The sequence below is a fragment of the Xiphophorus hellerii genome, chromosome 11, assembly GCF_003331165.1.
Source record: "Xiphophorus hellerii strain 12219 chromosome 11, Xiphophorus_hellerii-4.1, whole genome shotgun sequence".
In the NCBI taxonomy this organism is placed as follows: Eukaryota; Metazoa; Chordata; class Actinopteri; order Cyprinodontiformes; family Poeciliidae; genus Xiphophorus; species Xiphophorus hellerii.
The window spans coordinates 5,408,879-5,431,062 of NC_045682.1; the positions used below are offsets into that span (position 1 = coordinate 5,408,879).

Consider the following 22,184-nt stretch of genomic DNA (forward strand, 5'->3'; position numbering starts at 1 on the left):
TTAATTTTATCTACAGTAGAGGAACAATCATTATTTTTTTAAATTTCACCAAAAACAAAACGAGCATCAATAACAGAAACACCAACAATAATGGAATAATATTATTACTTATTATATCCAGCAGTAGTCATGTTATTATACAATAATTTGGACAATTTAATTTTTTTTAATATTCCACAGTTTGACTCCATTACCACCATCAGAACTGCCAGGTGTTTTTTTTTTTTTTTTGGTAGTTCTGAATTTGCATATTTAAAACTGTAATTCCCTGATTGAACTTAAAAATTAAAACAATTGTAAATGGGGTTTTTTCTGTTATTGTTTATTTTTGGTTTATTTGAGGTAATAAATCCACCAAAAGAAGAATTTTCACAAATATTTAAATCCAGTTCAACACTTTATCCCGAGACGCTTTTTAAATAAAAGTAAATCCAATCCCATTTATTTCAATTGATTCTACTTATCAATCATAGATTATGGTTGTTCTTCTTTGATTGGGGTTTATTGTTAATCACCAACAGCCACAATTTAGCACCAGGGCCATTAGTAAAGTAAAAATAATTAACAACAATATTTTGTCCTGTTTAGCTCTGGAATAAATTTTTCAAAGTCACATTTTCACCAAAGTCAACATTTAGCTCTGTGGTAGAAATATCTGTGAAATCTGGAATTTGGCTGTTTAAAATGTGGAGGAACCGAGTATAAAGCGGCGCTTCTCTCCTATTTAATGAATACAAACGGGTTTAACTTGCACTAATGGTGGAAAACCACCGACTAATTGCTGAAAGTGTCTCTTTTTTTTGGTCAATATTGAGTTTTGTGTTCTCCCTGCGGCTCAGCGGGCTGCGGTGCAGCAACTCTGGAGCCAATTTCTGTTTAGTTTCCACTTTATTTCATCTAATACTCTCCTGTCTGGGTTTTCTTGTTTCCAGCGCTCAGGGAAAACTCGCCTCATACATCCTGACATTCAGGTTTCAGCTCAGCATCAGAGAGAGATGGAGCTTTCTTCTGCTTCCTCATGAAAACTGACTTTCATTCTGCACTGAAACTATATCTGGAATCCTGCTTGTAAAATGTCTGACAAACCTTTTATTACAAAAAACTGAGAGTATTATGTCAACTTTGTCTGCTCCTTTTAAATAGTTTAAAGCAGATCTAATGTGCAAAATTCACATTTTGTACAGTTTTATACTTTATGCTTCCAATAAGAGACCAGGCTTTTAAAAAATCAATAAGTGTATGTTTTTGGTGTCTGGAAAATGAGCCGTTTCAAAAACCTCCAGAATGTAACGTCACAAATCAGCAGGCACTGCCCATTACCTAGCAACCCCAGTAGGGGGCTGAAAATAGCAACTCAAGCTGAGCTCCAGCACATTTGGTGAGCTGGTTTTAACCGCTGTATGCGCTGTACAATGGCTGCTGGAAAAGAGATGTGTTTTGTTGTTGACTTTCCATCCTGAAATCACTTGCTAAATTCTGGGTGGTTGTGCTGAAGGCTCCATTTCTGCTTTTCAAAGATCTACGGTTGTATTAGTTGTGCATCAGTTTGCAGTCATTTTCATGTGTGAGAGTAATCGTTGAGCCAGCAGCAAGTCATTTAGATTTAACTTGATTAAAGATTTGAGTAAATGGAGGAAAATGAACAAGTGGAGGACAGAAATCAGGCCTAAAAAAAGAGCAGATAAAACACAAAGATCCCATTTTATTTGTATCTTTGTTACTTTTCAAACACTCGGCTGAAAATAGGAAGAAACTGAATCTTTTGTGTTTCTGTTTAAAATCGTTAATAATCATTTAATGGACTCAAAGATAAGTGTTAAAGCACCGAAAGTCCAAAGAAAATCCAACCAGTCTGAAAGGACTAAAGAGAGTTTGGCTGCTTGGAGGTAAAATTTTAAAAATGAGGGATGGCTAACGACTCATTTTTAAGGTATATCTATTATCTGATTTCAAAATAAAATATTTCTTCACCATTTATTTGAAGATTAATACTTGGAATCAACAAAGTTCCAGTTAAATGAAGAAGCAAAGCAGTGATGCAGCCTGGAAATAACTTGCTGAGGTTTCCTCCATCGACTGTTTACTTCAGGCGCGTCGGGACGCAGCCGCGCGTCACTGCGGATCACAGTCAGAGCTACCAGCCAGCCAACACGCAGCAGTGCATCATGGGAAACACTCTGCTCCTCTGGTTCAGTTTGAATAAAGCAGCAGAGACAGAAAACATGACGACTCTCCTCTTTCTAATTAAATCAGTTCAGTTTCTGTTTATGTCACCAATTCATCAAACAGTGAAGCTTCAGGTCCAATTCAGAGAAATCATCCCAGTTTAATCCAGATTACAGCAGAATAAAACCACATCCTGGGAAGCGACAGTGGAGAGGAACGACTGTCAGTGCACGAGCTTCATCTGCAGAGTGTAACTTTATAAAAATATTTTTCTTACATATAATCTGATAGGTAATCTTTGAAAAATCGATCTCTGCTTCCTCCCTGTTCCTATTAGAAACAACCAATCAGAGCCAAGGGGCGGGGCGTAGCGCTGTCAATCACCCTCCATGTTGACTGCTCACATCCTCCTCCTTCCTCTTTGCTACGCTGCAGCTAGCACAGCCTGCAGTCAATCCTGGAGGCAGTTAGCATAGCCACCGATGACGTCGGACAAACTGTTTTTCTGTAACTGTAAGTTGTTTCTCCATTAGCACATTTAGCAGTGCATACATGCGGATGATTGACAGCAATAAGACCCGCCTCCTGGTTCTGATTGGCTGTTTTAGCAAATATTTTAATAAAAGTTACATTCTGCAGCTTTAAAGTCTGAATCAGTTCTTTGAGCTCAGATTTTAAATATTGCCCCTCTCTCTGGCTGCATTTACATTCTAATGACTTTAACCTTATTTTCCCACAATGCACCCTGTCAGCACCGCCTCCCTCTCTGGTGACATTTCCCTGCTAAACTGACTGGAATCCCCAGAAACAGACGGAGCAGAGACTCATCGGTATTCAGGTCTGGAGCTGAAACATCAATAAGTCCATTTCAAGGCTAAAGTTCCCAACATGCAGCAGCCGCAGCAGATCTTTAATGGGGATGTTTTCCTGAACTGTGTGCTGTGAGCGCCCCCTGCTGTTTGTTCTCCTCCATGCAGGGTTTCTGCTTTGACGTTCTCTTTCTCCTCACTCGCTGCTCTGATCCGTCTGCCCCCCCAGAGGAGGAAGAGGAGCTGCAGCGCTCTTCCTCCGGTCAGAAACAGAATCGCCTCCATCAGTGGGAACATGGAGGGTTTGATGCTCTGATGAGGGCTGAACACAGAGACACAGCTCCCCCTGGTGGTGGCTCAGCTGCCATGCTTCAGATGTTACCATGGAGCAGAAAGGTTCTGATTCCCTGCTGTACAGCGCTGACCTCTGACCCCCTTTACAAACCAACAGACAATCCTACAAAATAGACATCAACTTTTACAATGATTTTATTCACTAATTATTTCATTCATTTCGCATAAATACTAACCTCATACTGCCTGATTTCAGTTAGCCATCAGTATTATCAGATAACATTACCATAGTTTTATTATGTCATGTTTTATGTTAATCCCATCAAATTTTGTTTTATCCCCACAGTTCTTATGTTTTTTGCAGCAGCAGTTCCGTTCAACATCTTCTTGTCAGAATATTTTCCATTTCATGCTAGCTAAGTTAGCATGAGCAGTAAAGCAGCTTGAGGAATTTGATTGGCAGTCAATCAGAAAATGTGCTTCACAATCAAAGATTTTAATCTATATTTAAAAACATTCAAACACTTTTGGGATTGATTTTTTTGTTTTTATTTTTAAACTTTTTTACTCTTCTTCCTCCACTCTGAAACTCTTTCCCAGGCGACGTGGGAACAGGTTTCCTATGCGTTCCCTAAATGATGAAACTCGCTCTGCTCTGTTTTGTGTTCAGTCACTGATGACAGACATCAGTTTAAAACTGTAAACAGCTTACAGGTCCTCAGTGAAGACATGTTTGTACATCCCGAACTCTTTGGAGTTGAACCGGATTGAAAATTGATCTGTTAATTATCCTTCAACATAAATATTATCGTATTATTGAAACTTTATTCTTGTTTTTTTTAAATTGTCATTTCTTCATTCTTGCTCTGTTCTGACTGATTCGTCTCTCTCCTGGTTTTCCTCTGTGGCGCCCCCTGCAGGTCGCTGTCCGGCCGGATCGTGGGCGGAGTCTGGTGGTTCTTCACCCTCATCATCATCTCGTCCTACACGGCCAACCTGGCGGCCTTCCTCACCGTGGAGCGGATGGTTTCGCCCATCGAGAGCGCCGAGGATCTGGCCAAGCAGACCGACATCGCCTACGGCACGCTGGACTCCGGATCCACCAAGGAGTTCTTCAGGGTGAGTAGGGGTCAAAGGTCAACTCAAGGGAAGGTAGGAGAACACATCAGGACTTTTTTCTGCCAACTGATTTTCAGTTTTTTGCCTTTGAAGTCTTTGTCTCGTTGCGACCCAGAAGGAAGGCAGACCAACACAAACAGCAAGAAATTATACAGTATCTGAAAAGTGTGGCAGGCATGTAGGCACAGAGAGAGCGCCACCTCTCTGCAGACAGCCTCTTCTGTGGATGGAAACGTTTTAATTCCCATTTATTATTGTTGTTTTAGCCATCTGACAGCTTTTGTAGTTATTTAGAAAAGAATCGTTTAAATGTACCGTTCCTCACCACGTCGGACAATCATGTCGCCTGCAGATACAAAAACCTACATAGTGGAAGAGAGGCATCAACAAGCAGAGCATTTCTGCTAGCGTTTCAAACTTAAATAAATTAATAAGACAGAAGAGCCGTGTCAAAGAAGGCTGCTGTTAATGCTAATCCAGTACTTGGAAGTGTGCAAACACTGTCGTTCAGGTGCTCCACTACTATTGCTAAAACTGCAGGCGGACTTCAGTTTTAAAACATCGCAGAAAATCAACGTCATAGTTTATGACTTTTCCTTCTGATTGCTGATTGGCCCGGTCAAAAATCTACTGGAGTAATCCAAGTGAATGGGAGAAAACCAAACTGAGCTGTAGGCACAATCTGAATTTAGCAGAGTATGTAGTTTTCATGTGATGTCACAGTTCCATGAACTTTGTAGCTGACGGTCATCTTGACAGGCAGTTGCTATGGAGTTGCTATGACAACAATAACACAAGCTACAAGCTTAGAACTACCTCTCGTTTCTTTTTAACGTATAAACAGTATAAATACGGATCGACCAATACTCAGTTACACCAATACTCAGTTACTATTTTAAAGAGCTCTACCCTCTGTGTAATAATAAAACAGCAGTGACATTCACTGTAGTACTTACTGATGAACTAGCAAAATTAGCTTAGCTAATATAGCTTTTATCTGCTAGCTAAGACGGCCATGTAGCCTACATGTTTGTTACAACATGTTCTTACTCTGCCAGTCACCAGAACCTCGTTATTCACCTGAAGAGTTTGTACATCCTTTACAAATTCTTTTAAACATTGATTGTTTGTGTCTGTAGATTTCAGGTGAAGCTCCTCCATGTTGTATAAACTCTTCCTGTTCACTATGTAGTGAACTACATCATAGTATGAGATCAGAAGTAGCTGGTCAACATCTTTTAACATGCTTCCATTCTCTGTCTCATACGGGTTGATCCGGACAGCAGCCATTTTGTTCATGTATCTTTCTCTCACACATTGGTCAGTGTCCACACATTTTCTTCTAGTTGACCTTGAAGCTCATGGCTCTGCTCAGTCTGTCTGCGAATCAATAAAAGCAAAATGAGTCCAAATGTTTGGACTGGCTGAATCTCTTTTTCATTTTGGTTTGGTGCTTTTTCGCGTGTGCATACGTTCCAATACCGTCTCCATGGCGGTTTTAACATCGTAACATTCCACGTAGTTATAAAATGGAGGCCAAAAGACAATGGATTTTTTTATTTTATCAAATCAATAATGGCAGTGAATACTTCTGCTTTGTGTTGGTCTGTTGGAACCCCTGGGGGGTGAATACTTCTGGAGGTGTGTGTGTGTTTGTGTGTGTGGGGGTGTGTGTGTGTTGGAACCCCTGGGGGGTGAATACTTCTGGAGGTGTGTTTCTCCTGAACCCTGCCGACTCCCCGCAGCGCTCCAAGATCGCCGTCTATGAGAAGATGTGGGGCTACATGAAGTCGGCCGAGCCCACGGTGTTCACCAAGACCACGGCGGAAGGCGTGGCGCGGGTCCGCAAGTCGAAGGGGAAGTACGCCTTCCTGCTGGAGTCCACCATGAACGAGTATACGGAGCAGAGGAAGCCCTGCGACACCATGAAAGTGGGCGGGAACCTGGACTCCAAGGGTTACGGCGTCGCCACGCCCAAGGGTTCACAGTTAAGGTGGGTGGAATAGTGTAACAATATGGCCGACGTGTTGTTATGGTATTCCACCTTCCTTGGCGTGCTGCCTTTCTGTGGTGGGGGGTTTGCTGCATGTGTGATGATGCGGGAAGGGGGTGGGGCTTGTCTCTTGTTGTGTCTCTTCCAGGTGTGCATTCCAGGTAAGTCTGTGTGATTCAGCTGCATGGACCTAAAGGATTTGTGTTTCTTCTGAGGAGCCGTGTGAAGGTCCAGCTCTGCCTCCATCAGACTCCACTGATCCGGGATATGGACCTGTGCAAAAGCCGCCTCACATTACCTTGTTTATGGTTAGAGAACAGCACCTGTTCACCTGGATACCTGGAGGTCCAGACACTCCAGATGGACTTCTTCATCCAATTAATCATTTTTCCATCTATTAAATCATCCATCCATCTGTCTGTCCATCCCTCCATCCATTGAATTAGTCATAAAAAGAATCGTCAATCCAACCTTTCATCCAATTCACAAATCATCAGTACATTAAATCATCCATCCATTCCTCAGTCTTGGATTTCTCTTCAGTTTCTTTCTGAGCTCCAGGCTGCAGTAAACTGCATTAAGCTGTAGTAAACTGTAGAAAACTGTGGTAAACTGCATTAAGCTGTAGTAAACCACAGTAAACTACAGTAAGCTGTAGTAAAATGTAGCAAACTACAGTAAGCTGTAGTAAAGTGTAGTAAACTGTGATGAACTGCAGTAAACTGTAGTAAACCACAGTAAGCTGCAATAAACTACAGTAGGCTGTAGTAAACTACGGTAAACCACAGTAAGCTGTAGTGAACTGCAGTAAACTAGTAAACTACAGTAAGCTGTAGTAAAATGTAGCAAACTACAGTAAGCTGTAGTAAAGTGCAGTAAACTGTGATGAACTGCAGTAAACTACAGTAAACCACAGTAAGCTGTAGTGAACTGCAGTAAACTAGTAAACTATAGTAAGCTGTAGTAAACTGTAGTAAACTGTAGTAAGCTGTAGTAAACTACAGTAAGCTGCAGTAAGCTGTAGTAAACTAGTAAACTACAGTAAGCTTCAGTAAACTGTAGTGAACTGCAATAAGCTGCAGTAAACTACAGTAAGCTGTAGTAAACTACAGTAAGGTGCAATAAGCTGTAGTAAACTACAGTAAGCTGTAGTAAACTACAATAAGCTGCAGTAAACTGTAGTGAAGGATCTGTGAGGCTGTGCAGCGCTGCTGTGGTTGGAGTTCCTGCTTTGACTAGACACAGTCAGTGACAGATGCCGGTGGTCCTCTCCTCCAGGCTGCTTCCTGTGGAAGGGGCAGGATCACCCTCTCACTTCCTGCCGGGAAACCATCAGCAGCAGCAGCAGGCTGGACGCTCACACTGCTCCTCTGGCTCAGCATCATGCTGCTTTCTGTCTGCAATCTGCTGCCATTACCAATGTTTCATTTTGTCAATGATGTAAAGATATGAAAAGGATCTGAACCCAGCAGGAGACAAACCTCTGGACCCTGTAGACGATCCCAAGACTATTAAATAATTTTTTTTGTTAAAAATTTACAAAAAATGAACTGGAGAAAGCATTTTGTTAAGCAACAGAAATACAAATGTTAATGGGGAAAAATATTACTAAAACATACTGAAATTGATATGTTATTTTTCGTGTTCATGTTTATTTGTATCAATTTATCAGCCTTTTAAACTGATGTGAAACAAGCAGTTTACGTCAGCTGTCGGTGAACTACGGCTCTCCCATTTTCCTCCTGGCGGCTGTGCTACGCTAAGCTAGTCCACAAATTGAATCCATCTGAGTATTCTTAATGTAAATGCAGTGTAAACATAATCACAATACGTTGACCTTTTACCAAGTTATGAAAAAACTAAAACTATTACTGTAACTAATAAAAACAGAACGGTATTTAACTAATAACTAGCAAATAAACTCTAAACGCTAATTAAAACTGAATTAGACAAACAAGAAGCCACAAGTACATAAAACTGAACTATAAAAAAGCCTGAATGTTTCCACAGCAGCCGGCAGAGTAAAACCATGAAGTCTGTTTTAGATTTACAGAAAATTACACCGATATTTGGCTCAGAAACGCTTCATAATTTTATTAAACCGATCCAAACAAGGCCTGTAATAAATCTCACTGGGTGATAAAGTATCCCAGAACTTATTGCTGTAAATTATAAAATTGTACTTTTGAGACCATTTTCAATCAAATTAATGAAAGATCAATAAACTTTAAATTCTAATGAACATTTAAAGCTCATTATAACCGACACCCCTAAATTAAACCATCTGCCTTCAGAAGCCACCAGATTCATGTAAAAATATCTAAATGTTTGCGGTTCAGGTTGTAGTAGTAGGGAACAGTTAGAGATGTATTTGATTTGATTTATGCAGTTGTCATGGCGATGGAGGTCGGTGTATTTTTTCTGCTGGGTCACAGCAGCAGAGTAAAAGCTTCATCAGCTCCTTAAAACACACTCTGACCTTTGACCTGAATACCTAATCAGAGATCTATAATCACAACTTTCTGTAATTACTTGTATTTATTTCCTTTTTAGTTCTATAAACAGAACCTGTCTGTATTCACAAAACTAAAAAGCAAACTTTCAAATTTCAGCTTAGAAATGTGAATGTTGGTGCAGCTTTGCATCCAGTCCACTAGGTGGCAGCAACTTGTTTGATTCAGCAGTTTTAACTGTTTTATAAAGGTGTGAGTACATATGTGCAAAAGTTTTAAACCATTAAGTATGTACTGTTTTAAAATGAAAAACATAAAAGACATTAAAAAGCTTTAGAAGACCTGTTAAACTATTGCTTTACTGGTTAAAACGAGACAGTATCTGAAGACTTTTGTCTTAAAGGCCACAATGTAATTCAACATGTAATAATTTTTTTAAAAAAAGAAAAGAAATACTTTAATTAAATAAATGTATGTATATTTATTTAAATCAAAGCATTGATTTATAAAATCAAGGAGTAATGTGCAGAAATAAAATATTTGTCATTCATTTTATTGTTAAAGCATAGAATTTTTTGTTCCCATTTATTCTAAAATCTTGCTGAGCAGTACAAATGAAATCTCTGTAATTTTTTGATGCGCTATTCACAAAAGTTTTATTAATGACAATTTTTTTTTTTTTTTAAACATGGCTATTTTAAAATTATTTTTTCTGTTTGTTTTATTTAAATTATTCTTGTATATTTACTCATTTATTACAGCCTGTGTCGTTCTTCAGGTTTTCTGAACTACTTCCATGTCTTTGTTTTTGAGGTGGTTTCAAACTTTTGCTCAGTTCTGCTGCTGTAGCGAATATTACATCAATATATATCAGTCGGCGTAACTTTAACAAAATTAGAAGGAGCTAATGCTAAGCTGCTAAACACAAAAAGAAAATATCTGAAGCTAATGCTAACCTGATAAACACATAAAAAAAATTGCATAAGCTAACACTAAACCACTAAATGCATACAAAGATTAGCATAATCCAATGCTAGCCCACTAGCACACAAAATGCAGAAGCTAATTGTAAACAAAACAATTAGCATAAGCTAATGCTAAGCTGCTAAACACAAAAAGAACTTATCTGAAGCTAATGCTAACCCGATAAACACAAACAAATTGAATAAGCTAACACTAATCCACTAAACACATAAAAAATGCTAATGCTAACCATTAAAGATGATCGTTTTTCAGTCTGTCTCTTATCTTCATTTTCTTCCTGTTGACGACCGGTTTGAGTCTCGCTAACAGCAACGTCCTCACGTTCTGATTTTGCTACACATTGTTATTTTAAAGTTGTATAAATAGGATGACAAACGTCAAAAGCAAATGACAAAGTTCATCCAAGTAATGAAAATGGGGATCATTTTATGGCAATATTTGGCTTAAAAGGCTCAAAAACGGCAGCCATCTTGAAAAATGGCTGTCATGCTGAAATCCCTGTGGCTAATGGGAACTAAAAGATGCTAATGTTTGTTTCCAGCTTTAAGCTGCTGCTCTGACAGGAGAGGTTTGGCTCAGGGAGCTTTCAGGTCTTTTAACTGGGATTAACTTTTTTCCACCCTTGTCCCTCTCTGACTTCTCCTCCCTCTCCCCTTTTCTTCTTCCTCCCCTCCCAAATTGGACGGCATACTCACCCCTTTCACCAAATATGCTTTATCGTTTTCAAGAAGTGCTGTTAACCTGGCCGTGTTAAAGCTCAATGAGCAGGGCCTGTTGGACAAATTGAAAAACAAGTGGTGGTACGACAAAGGAGAGTGTGGCAGCGGAGGCGGTGGCGAGAAGGTTAGCCACGATGTCGCTCTGACGTTGATGTGGGTAGGAGAGAAATGTTTGTTGGGAACAGGAGCATCTGCCGGGTCGACCCCGTGAGGAAGAGGAGGAAGAGGAGTGCTGTTGAAGCAGAAATACTCGCTGTTCTTGACGCAGAACGGAGCCGGTAGTTCTGGTCCAGCAGCGCTAGCCGTTGAATCCAGAAAGGTCCCGGCAGTATGCGCCCGTTCCAGAAAAGCGACGCAGCCGGGGGCCCCACCTGTATATGTCTGTTAGCTCCGCCCCCTTTCCCAAACCAACCTGGGGTCACATGACCAGAGAGCAAAGAGACATGTAGCGTCCGTGGGGCCCTCACTGGCTCCGTCACTTTGTGAAGAGTACTGAGCTGCTCTTGTTGGGCTTCTTCTGACTGAATAACATAAAATAACATGTCCTATGATGTTATTTATGTTATTTCCCCACCCTGCCCTTCCCTGCCCCCCCGTGATTTGAAGAACGCCCGTAAACCTTGCCGTATTGAAACTGAGTGAAGCAGGAGTCTTAGACAAACTGAAAAACAAATGGTGGTACGATAAAGGGGAGTGTGGACCCAAGGACTCTGGAAGTAAGGTCAGTCCCACCAGCCTGGGTGCCCCCCCTCCTCTCTGTGTGTCTTTGCACTCTTTTTGTCCTGCTGGCAGTGCAGCCAATGACAGACATGCAGGTAGTAGCTTAAGATGGCGGACACAGCATGACCAACATGAGGCATGAGCACCACGCACAGCAGCTGGGGCCTCTCGCTTCTGCAGTGACACAAATGGCTTTTTACCACATGCTAACCCATGTTAGCTTCGTTCTGTTCTACACATTAAACTTGAATTTAAAAACAATTACATGAAGAAATGCATTATTAAGTAGAGATGGTTTGTTTCCATAACGTGCATGCATTTGATATAAAGTTATAGATTTAGTAGAAAATTAGGCATAAATATTTATAACTCCAACCACTAAATGGCAGCAAATGTGAATGTGGGCAGAAGAAAGACTATAGCCACTCAGCCTCTCACCGCTAGCTAAGCTAGGTTGGTGACGTCAACTAAGTTGCTCTTTGGCTACCTAGCAACAACCTGCTGAGTAACTTGTGCAGCAGTACTGTGCCTCATAACTGCTTAAAAAACAGCATAGAGAGAAAGCTGGATTAAACAGGAAAGGTCACACCGTTAGGCAATATTTCAGATATTCAAAACAAAAAAATCTTATCAATAATTATCAACGTTGACCAATATAAAGTGCTTATGCCACAATGTTTTTTCTAACATCTTAGATAGAGACACCTGTTAAATGGATCCATGAAGTACTTTCTAAGGTTTCACTGGTCACAAACTCGGTTTCAAACATTATTTTAGAGTAGAATAATCTCATCCATGTGTGAAGAGTCTGACCATTTTGGTTTTTAAACAAGAGCTAATAAACTATGCTCAAGGTTTCCATTTGTCTCGATAAAGTTTCCTTTGAAGAAGAAAATATGGGTATATGGGATGTGAATGTCTAGGTATGCTAGCAGCTAGCCTATTGAAAGCTAACGCTAGCGAGTAGCCTCTGGTGCCGATTGCTAATTAATCAGATCAGTAGCTAGCTTAGCAATGGATGTAGCCTTCTGCTACAAGGAATTAGCCACCAGTGAGAGTGCCTAGTCTTAATTTGGTGCTGGAACCGCGCTATTCTCAGCACCTTGTTGCTCCAGTAAACAATATAAACTTGAAATAAACAGACAACATTTGTGTCACTGTAAAAACGTTTGGCCACGTCTGAATGTGTCACAGCTTCAGAAACACTTTGTTTACCACCACAAGCGGTCAGAAGGCATGTTCAGACATGACCAGAACCTTCGACTGATCCACTCTGCTGATGCTCTGCAGCACGGAGGAGGCTTCATCTAGGAAAGCTGCATGCAAACTCCACATTTCCAATCAGACCCATGCAGCACAGCGCGCTACACACACACACGCACGCACGCACACACACACCATCAGCTAGACGAGGTTAAGCATGACAGGCACCAGTTTGGTGCCAGCAGGTCGTGGGTTGAATGTGCCTGGAGGATGTGAGCTCAGATCGGCTGCATCTGATTGAACAAAATCAGGGTTCAAAGGTCGGGAATGAAAACCAGGATCTGTTTTAAAGGGAGGAATAAAAGGAGCAGTTCATATAAAACATGTAAACAGATTTTCTCACTTACCTCAGGGTGTAAAGACAAGTGGAAAACTAACAGGAAGTCAGTGGTTGAACCTCAGCTAGACTTGAGACAATCACATTTTACTAAATGTTTTCAACCCCCTACTGATTTTTTAGTTTTATTAATTTTGTCAAACTTAAGTTATTCAGATAATGAAACACCAGAAATAGATAACCTTAGTAAATAAAAATGGCTCTTTTAAAATTAGCATTTGATTCATTAATGGGATAAATGTCTCTAAACCCATCTAATCAAAGTCAATGTTTTCAAGCATCTGAATAGAAGCTTCTGATCTCAGTCCCACAGAAAGGTCATGGTCAGAACTGAAAAGGTGACCCAGTTATACTAGTTCTGTGTGGAAAAAATGGACCAAAACTCCATTAATCTATGGTGAAAATCCTGAAGAAGGAAAACCAGAATGCTTGACCAAAGTCTGAAGACTTTCTGAGATGGATAGAAACTTCTGAATCTGAAGAAAGTCTCTGTAAATATTCATTTAGCAAAAAATTGATTTCTGCTGACCTAAACAGGAACAGTTCAGTTGAATTAAAAGAGGCAGAATTGTGTAAAATAAACTTTTTTGAGCATTCCATTGTGTTTTAAAGTTTTTCCCAAAGACACACCTGGAATGTTGCCTTGATTCTTCCATGAATGCTTGATAAATCCTTTGATCTCCATGGCAGCTGTGCAAAACACCTGGGTGGACCTAGCCCCTCCTCCGAGACGCAGCTCCTCCCCCACACAGCTCCTTCAGACTAGCCAGCAGCAATTAGCAAACACCTGCTGAGCTCATTATAGGAGCTACTTTTCACAGCAACACTTGTTAAGAAAAAAGGCATTAAAGGGTTAATAGAGGAGCCATGTTGGGATGACTTCCCGAAGGCAGAGCTTTAGAGCAGAAGCTTTTTAAAGAGACAGAGGCCCAATTTCAAAGCGTTAAATCAGGAAGTTAAATTTCTTTTAAGTCATATATATATATATATATATATATATATATATATATATATATATATATACATATAGCATTTTTATAACTAGAAGTTAACATAATTACTTCATTATGCTACAATACGGGACTTTGTACCTGGAAAATGCATATTATTGCCCCCTTAATGTTATAATTTAAGGAAACGATATAAATGTGTTTATTTACAGTGTAAACTGTTTGCAGACCAAGCTTCAAAGTGCCTAAAAACTCATAGTTCTAGTAAACTGGGATAAGTGAGAAAATCTTTTAACTGATTCATTAGTATTGAGTCAATGTAGTTTAGGTCAATGTGGAAATGGTTGCAGTTTGACGATTTTGGTGTGTTTGTGAGTGAATGATGAGAGTCTGAAGAGAGATTTTTCTCCGTTTTATTCTGACTGATGTATATTTATTGATGCTTTGACCTCTCTGTACCAACTTGTCCTGATTTTGGTTTTTTCCTGTCCTCACTGGAAACAGGACAAGTCGTCCCAGGCCCTCAGCCTGAGCAACGTGGCGGGGGTCTTCTACATCCTCGTCGGGGGCCTGGGTTTGGCAATGCTGGTGGCCCTCATCGAATTCTGCTACAAGTCACGCAACGAGGCCAAAAGAATGAAGGTGGAGGCCCAGTCCCCGTCCCAACCCCAGTCCCAACACCCCCATTCCCACCACTCCCACCACTGCTGCTGCCCCTGCCGCTCTGGCAGCCCCCGCCATAGTCCCGAGCCTAGCCAGAACCCCAGGCGCAGCGGCAGCATCCGCAACTTAGCCGAGTTTAGTGAGGTTTTCAATGGTTATGGCAGCGACGGGGAGGCTAAGATGTAGCTGTGGTTTTCCTAGAAACTTCACCCAACCCTTTGCTCTCCCTTCACTAGCTCCCTGCCAGAGACTGTAAGTGAAACCTGTCGCCTCGCCTCCCTGTGTTCGCGCCACCATGCTGAGTGACTGTGGTGACCAGTAGCAAAGCGCTTCCCACCTCCCTGTCTTAGCTGCTCACTTTGTGCTGCTGTGACGTCCTGGTCTGCGTTTGAACTTCCCCTCGGTGTGACAGGAAGTGATAAGTCATCCTCAGACTTTATGTCGTCTCTAATGCTTCGCAGTTTGTGTGGCTACAGAGACTGGACCTCATTCATCACACAGAAACCTTCTTCCCGCCAAAAGAAAACATGCATTGCTAATTCTCAGCACAGAAGCCACTGTAGACACAGTGCAGGAGTATCTTTTTAACCTACAGTACCTTCCACAATTATTGGCACCCCATCCAACCTTTAATTCAGTGTTGAACGCTGCAGAAACTCATCTAGCTATTGGCAAGGCTCCCAAATAGTCTGGCGTTCTTCACTCGAAGTAGACATCCATTGGACAAGCCACTGTAACGGTGGACATCCGCCTGACCCGGACGTCCACTTTGAGTACACCTCAAGTGGAAGGTCAAATTTTATAACTGCGTACTTTAGGTGTAGTTAAAGCGGACATCCGCCAGATACGTCCTCACCAAGGTCAATTTTTACGACCTTGTACTTGAGGCGTAGTAAAGGTAGTCGTTGTTCACGTTGTCATCTGCCAGATATGTCCATGCAAAGATCAATTTTTCTCACTGTGTTCTTGAGTGGACGTCCGCCGGACACATCCACGCAACGGTCAGTTTTTACGAGCATGTAATTGAGGAGTACTCAAAGTGGATCTACGCCGAACATGTCCAGGCAGAGGAGCAGAGGGTGACAAGGTGTAAAGACTTGATGAACAAAATGACGCAATTTTTGTCACGTAAATATGGCAATGAGAACTGATTCTGGTACTTTGGCAAGACTACACAAAACGTATGCTATGCTAGATCCTTAATGCTAATGCTTATTGCAGTTGTGACCAGAATCCTGAGAACATTTTTCTTCTTCGCTCATGAAGGAACCAGAGCCAGTAACTTTCCTTTTCCACCATGTGTCCATCACTGGTCCGCTGGTTGTAGAGTTAGCCTCCAGGTTAGCTTGGTCTGGTATCTCTTTGCCCCATAAGACCCATTTTACCGGTAGTCCTCTAGCTGATGTGGGAGTTAGAAGCTCCTAAACGCTCTGATCACCTCAGAATAACGAAACATATTTAATGTGGGCTGCTGGGGTGCCAATGGGTTTAGGGATTCAGGCAGGAGTGCCAATAAGTGCTTAGCTTTCTGGACCTAGGTTTCTTTATTTTCCAGTGTCACCCCTGAGGTAATGCTTTTTCTCAGGCTTGAGGAAAGACCATATAGATGAAGATCAATGTCTCACATTTACAGCTTTGAGGACATCAAAGCTTTTGTCCGTTTTACTTTGTCTTCAAACTTTAAGTCCTATAGGAAAAAATCTGTGTCCTTCTAAAGGTCTCAGGTAAGAGACACTGTCTTAAGTCTGTCCCTAGAAGATCCCAACATTTATCAAATTTATGTTCTTAGGAACAGAATTCTCCAGACGAGTCCAAGAACTTTATCTTTTCTGTTGTTGACTTCCAGATCTCTGTCCCCAGTCTATATCTGTCCAACGCTGTGTCCCCCATCAGCATAAACTCTTCATTAGCTTCACCGTTGCTCAGTCAGCTTCCCTGTCTTCCCTGCACCTATCACTGTGAAGTCATTCTGTTGGTAATGGGTTTATACAGAGATAAGTGGCTGCATATAAATGTCTACAGAACTGAGCAGAACCACTTTCATGTTTTCTCTCCAAGGAGTCAGACTTTTAACTCTCCAGAAATTCTGGGCGTCTTCAAAGTTTTTCTTTGGACTTGGGTTGCTTTGGATAAATCTTCTGAGTCCAGCAGGACCTTGTAATGTGACTAGACTCGGTTTTTGGACATAAGAAATTTCAGCAAACCTAGAAAATCTAAAAAAGCATAACATCTAGTAAAGACCTGAAACAAAGACCCCGTTTAATATGTTTGATCCAACTTCAGCCCATTTGCCTAGAAAGTCCAGTTCATGTGGACATTCACACCTTGTCGGTTCATGTGGGGAGGTGTGAACACGTAATCAAACCAAATAAGCGGAAGTGGACTGCAGTGCAGGGCATTCTGGGTAAATGGCTCATGGAGAAATCCTCCAACCGCTAAAATCTGATCCCTCCATTTCTGTTTCCAATTGGTGAAGTAGGAAGTTGCGCTCAGTGTCATCAGAGGTTTTTGTTTCGCTTCCTTCAGTGTTTCTTGGTGCAGCGCCCCCAAAGGTGTGGAGGACAACTGGTTGCTCAAAGGGCTTGACTCAGCAGAGAGAAAGAGAACCACAGCAGCTGGAGATGGAACAAAGCTTGAAGTTTTGGTTCCAGTAGAACAGAGTCTATGGTGGGTTGACCTTTTGAGTTTCTGACTGACAAATTAATGTACAGTTTAGGCGAAGGTGAAACTCGGCTGATTCTGATCTCGATGCGTCTCCATTAGGATTCAGATTCTCCGTCGGTCAAACACGCGACGTCTTTGGTATTTTCATGGATCCAGCTAAAGAATTAGCATCTTTGAAACTAACTCTGTGTATTTAGTGCCTGAAGATGCTGATTGATGATGTGTGGACAGGAACGGCGTTGATTCATCCGTTGAGTTTGATATCTAAGTGGGTCAAAGGTCATCGTTTCATGAGATGCAGCCAAAGTCCAAACGGAAATGCTGATGAAGACCTCTTCACAGGAGACAGGAAGCTCTGACTCTTTGGAGGCGCTGCTGTACGTCTCATGCTTTCATCGGTTTTGCAGATTGGAGTTTTTAACAATTTCATTAAAAAAAAAATCACCACTTCTTTCTTTCCAAAGGATGTTTTAGGCAACTAAAAAAAATTATGTTTGGTAGAAAATGATATAGGCCATTATTTTAGGAAAGTAACAATTTCAATCTCAACTGCTTCTAAAAACAACTGCGTCGTTGCCTAGCAACTCCAGCGGAGTGTTGCTCCACTCCAGAGCAACACAAAAAACACCCAGCCGGTTTTTGGCAGTAAGGTAATGGTTTTTTGTCTGGAAAATGAACCATTTCCAAAACCGACTGATTAAGTCACAACAAGGGGCACTGTGTCGTTGCCTAGCAACTCCAGTGGAGCTCCACCCGTTACCTAGAAACCCAAGCACGTTTTGCTCAGCTGGTTGTATCGCTGTCTGCACTGAACAATGGCTGTGTTTTGTTGTTGACTTACCAACCAGAAACCTGCATTCTGGTTGGTCGTGCAGGAGGCTCCACTTTTGCTTTTCAAAGACATAAGGCTGTATAATTGTGCATCTGTTTGCGGCCATTTTCACATGGAAGTGAGAAAAGTTGAGTGGGGGGCATGGCCAGCAGCAGCTTATTTGGATTTAAAGTGACAGAGGCCCAAAAACAGCTCAAAATGCAGAGCAGAATCAAATCTTGTCTAATAATGATTTTGTGGAAAAAATGCAATCAACATGCTTTGAATCCTAACTTGTTGAAGGAAGCATATTAGGCCACCTTTAAATTAATTTGTTTGAGACTTGATTTTTTTTGGACAATAAACCCATAAGAGGGCAGATTCAGAGATAAATGTGGGCAATAAAGTTAGTTCAAAAGATCTAAAAATTTAACATGTAAACTAAGTTTTGAAACTGAAACAAAATTGAAATTGAAAAATTATTTCAAAACTGAATAAAAGTTTGAAACTGAAAAATAAATTGATTCTAAAAAAAAAAAAAGATTTGAAACTGGAAAAAAGTTTTGAAACTAAAAAAGAAAAGAAATTGAAACTGAAAAAAAAACTGTTCAAAATTAATTTTCAGATTCAGTTTTTTTTGTTTGTTTCAAACTCATGGCACTCGGCGGCCATTCCTGATACTTCTACTTTGGTGTCGACCCGTAAACTCCAGTCTGCAGCCGCCTGTCCAGAACCAGAACCAAGAACCTCGGAGTGAAACAAGCCTCTTGTTTGTCTCTGTCCTCCTCAGCTGACCTTCACAGAAGCCATGAGGAACAAGGCTCGGCTGTCCATCACCGGCAGCGTCGGGGAGAACGGCCGGGTTCTGACGCCCGACTGCCCCAAGGCCGTCCACACCGGGCCGCCCGTCCGCCAGAGCTCCGGCCTGGCCCTCGTCTCCTCCGAGCTTCCTTGAAAACCAAAAACCTCTCAAGTGCCTTAATGCAACACCAACCGACCGACCGGAACCACCAGGAGGCAGATTCACCGGGCCGGCGGGTCGCTGCCAGGCCGCGGGGAACGAACCAGAACTTTTTTTTTTTTTTATTCCAACCGGAGGACAAAAAATAATATCAGAGAAAAAACTGCACACTTGAAACTAGTTGCTGTTTTCTGAGCTGACCGCTCTCGGACAAGATATCGACGGGAACAAACGCAGATATTTCTATTCATAAAAGCGGAAATTTAAATCTATTGATACTGAATATATGAGCAAATCTAGAATACTGTGAAGATTAGTAAATATGTATATTCTAAGGAGGAAGTCTAGCTGTACATCCCCACGGCTGTGCTTGCTTTTTAAACTCGTGTACATAGCGGACGCTGTAGTGAAGACTCTTTCTTTTCTAAACCATCTCTGGAGATTTTATTCGTCGCAATAACGACGCGGACGACGACCGATGAACTTTGTGTTTATTCTATTAATATAGGAGCATCCGAACTAAATGTGAAGGGTATCCACTGCCCAAATATTCTGATACCTGTTGCAGTAAAGTTTCTGAAGTATATTCCAGGATGAATGTTACTAGCTCCACCTGTAGGCCCGACCCGTGTAGTCTTTGTCACGGAACCATCGGTTCTGGAAACACGATCTGGACCGTCAGCTGAAATACGCATGCGCTGAAGAAATACTTCGGGATTATTCTTAAAATGTTTCTCAACAAAGTGTAACATATTCATTTATATGAATTAAAATACTATTTGTTATAAGAGGATGTATTTTCATAAACAATGTTATAATTATTTTAATGAATAATTGTCATAATTGGCGTGACTGCTGTAGCTTGTAACATTTTAGCTTATATTAGCAGTTTAGCTAAATGTAGCTAGTGTATGGGTTTTTTCACACTGTTATTCTAAGTAAACATTCTACTGATAGCCTACATGCTATTATTAGGATTTCATCTAGCTTTAGCTTTTCAATTAATTTGAGCTTTTATGTGTTTTTTTCACATTGCATGGAATGAATGTTGCAGTAGGCCAGTGGTTCCCAAAGATTTTCTGGGCCCCCCTATGGATTACAATAAAATCCCCCCCAAAAAGAAAAAAAATCAACTGGGCGCACACATCGTTGAACCAGACATAAACCTAAACACATATTTTGTTTCCAAACTCCACTGAAGTTTATTTCACACTTCAGGTTGCAACAAAACACACTAAAAATCATCTTTACAGTGAAACACTTTTGTGTAACTTTTTTCTTTTCATTCATCCATACCATATTGTCCGATAGTCTACATGCTAGCATGTAGACTATCATAGTTTGTAAAATGACAAACTGCCATTATGTCATTTTACCTTAATTACTGATGTGACCTTACAGTTTAGCTTTGAAAGCATCCATTTCTAAAAGCCTCTGGGTGTGATTTTTACATTCACTGAAAGTTTTCAATCCTGAAATTTATTTCTCTAATTGGCCTTCTGCAGACTTTTGCTTTCTTCTGCCGATTCTGCCAATTTCTTACATTTCTGCAAGTCTTCTGCAGTTGACTTTAAATGCTTCTGAAATTTTCACCAGAACCACTGAGCTTATAGCCTTCACATTGTATTTTCACGGGAAGTGTAAAATCTTCTAGTTTAGTTCAAAGATGAGAACAATCGGACTCACGGGACTGTTAGCTAGTAGCTACTGTCAATGGTGGACAAACTAGGCCTTTATTTTTACAATAATCAAATCTTTTATGAGATTTATTATTCATTATCTAGAAAATAGCTCCTCTTATAAGTATATGAATATAAACAACTATATTACACTTTGTCGATGTACTTTTTAGGAATAATCTGGAGGTATTTCTTCAGCGCATGCGTGGTCGAGCCGTTGGTCCGGATCGTGGTTCTGGAACAGCCGGTGCCGTGACAGTCCTCACTGTGCAGACGTAGATCCAGAGAGCGGCTCTAGGAACCAACTTCCTGCTCTCTGATTATTTAGTTTTTTCCATTCTTTAATCTATTTTTTTATGCTGAGAACTAAAAAAAAAAAAAAAAGACTTGAGTCAGTACTATCAGGGTAGTACTTTACCGCCATCAATGGAACGACGCCATCTCTCCCACTATGTTGTGTGTTGAACTGGGATTAGGGCCAGTCCTAGCTGAATCACTGTGGATCCTCTGGGAGGCTCAACATGCTGTAGAAGAGACGTCCAGCTGGACGGTCTGCGAGAGGACACGAGACGCCCAGAGGCGCTGTTAGACGTTTCATCATCCGGCCCGTCCTCATACATGTTTACGAAAAGGGAAGAAACCAGCTGCACCGGTCCAGGTCTGCATTCCTGTCCTGCCATCCGTCTCTAGACCGGACGTGTCACATGGGCGTCTTTTGATTTAATTGTACGTCTTTATTTTGATCTTTTTTAAGTAAAGGAAAAAATAATTTCAGATTAAAATGTGGTGTCTTTTTTTTTTTTTTTAAGTGATGCTGATTTTCAGTGATGGGGACACTGACACTAATAGCGGAGCTTGGGCTCTTTGCACGTCAGCTTCTGCTTTCAGGGAAAAGCGGCTCGGTCGTTTCCGGTCTATTGAAAAAGGCATTTTACACTCGGCGCTTGCAGGGCACCGAGTGTAAATTAATGAGGTAACAAGGTAACAATTAATGATGTACATCGATCCGAAGCCCCAACAAGTAAGCTGGAGAAAGGTTTTAAGATGTTCGCCTCGTTATACGTTCACAGATACGAAGGTGAGTTTTACTTTATGACTGACATTAACTTTAGCTTATGCTAGTAGGCAATATTCTCGGACATTATTCTTGTAAAAATGTGCTATTTACGTATCTAAACATTTTTAATCCATTCTAACGGACAATGTTTTTACATTATTTTGTACTTATTTCCGATTATATTATGTGTTTTTTATTGTCGTTGGAGTCAGAGACCAGGTAAGAGATTACGGTTCGGGCTTTTTGCTTCCGAAGCATGACGAAGCACAAGCCTCATAGCTTGACAGTAGGGCAGCACTGGTGTCAGAGTTCAGCTGACTGTTCATGTTCAAAGTTCTTTAAGGACTCCGTGTTGTTTCGTTCTATTACTTTCGCATGCTTCTTGTGAAAAGCTCAAATAGGACGGCGTTTACAGCAGTGTGTACAGGCGCATCAGTTGTCTGGCTCTGGTCTGCTGGTCGTTCCCGTTCTGGCTCTATCATGCTGAATACAGAAGTGATTCCATGGAAATTTACCATCCGTCTCTCCCTGGCTGAAGAAGC

The 22,184-nt window shown here is 41.1% G+C and overlaps 1 protein-coding gene across 3 annotated transcripts in view; it reads left to right on the forward strand.

Moving 5' to 3' along the window:
- Positions 1-21,361, forward strand: part of gria4b (glutamate receptor, ionotropic, AMPA 4b) — a 92,358-nt gene extending 70,997 nt beyond the window's left edge. Inside the window, exons 12-17 of one of the 3 annotated variants that reach the window (XM_032576099.1) lie at positions 4,190-4,388; positions 6,134-6,381; positions 11,144-11,258; positions 14,312-14,449; positions 18,736-20,216; positions 20,247-21,361. In XM_032576099.1, coding sequence (XP_032431990.1) covers positions 4,190-4,388; positions 6,134-6,381; positions 11,144-11,258; positions 14,312-14,449; positions 18,736-18,900 — 865 coding nt within the window. In that variant the 3' untranslated portion in view covers positions 18,901-20,216; positions 20,247-21,361. Of the gene's footprint in view, positions 1-4,189; positions 4,389-6,133; positions 6,382-10,546; positions 10,662-11,143; positions 11,259-14,311; positions 14,450-18,735; positions 20,217-20,246 lie in introns of those variants that run through there. The other 2 variants (XM_032576098.1, XM_032576101.1) reach the window with 2 other exon arrangements.
- The last annotated feature ends 823 nt before the right edge of the window (positions 21,362-22,184 follow it).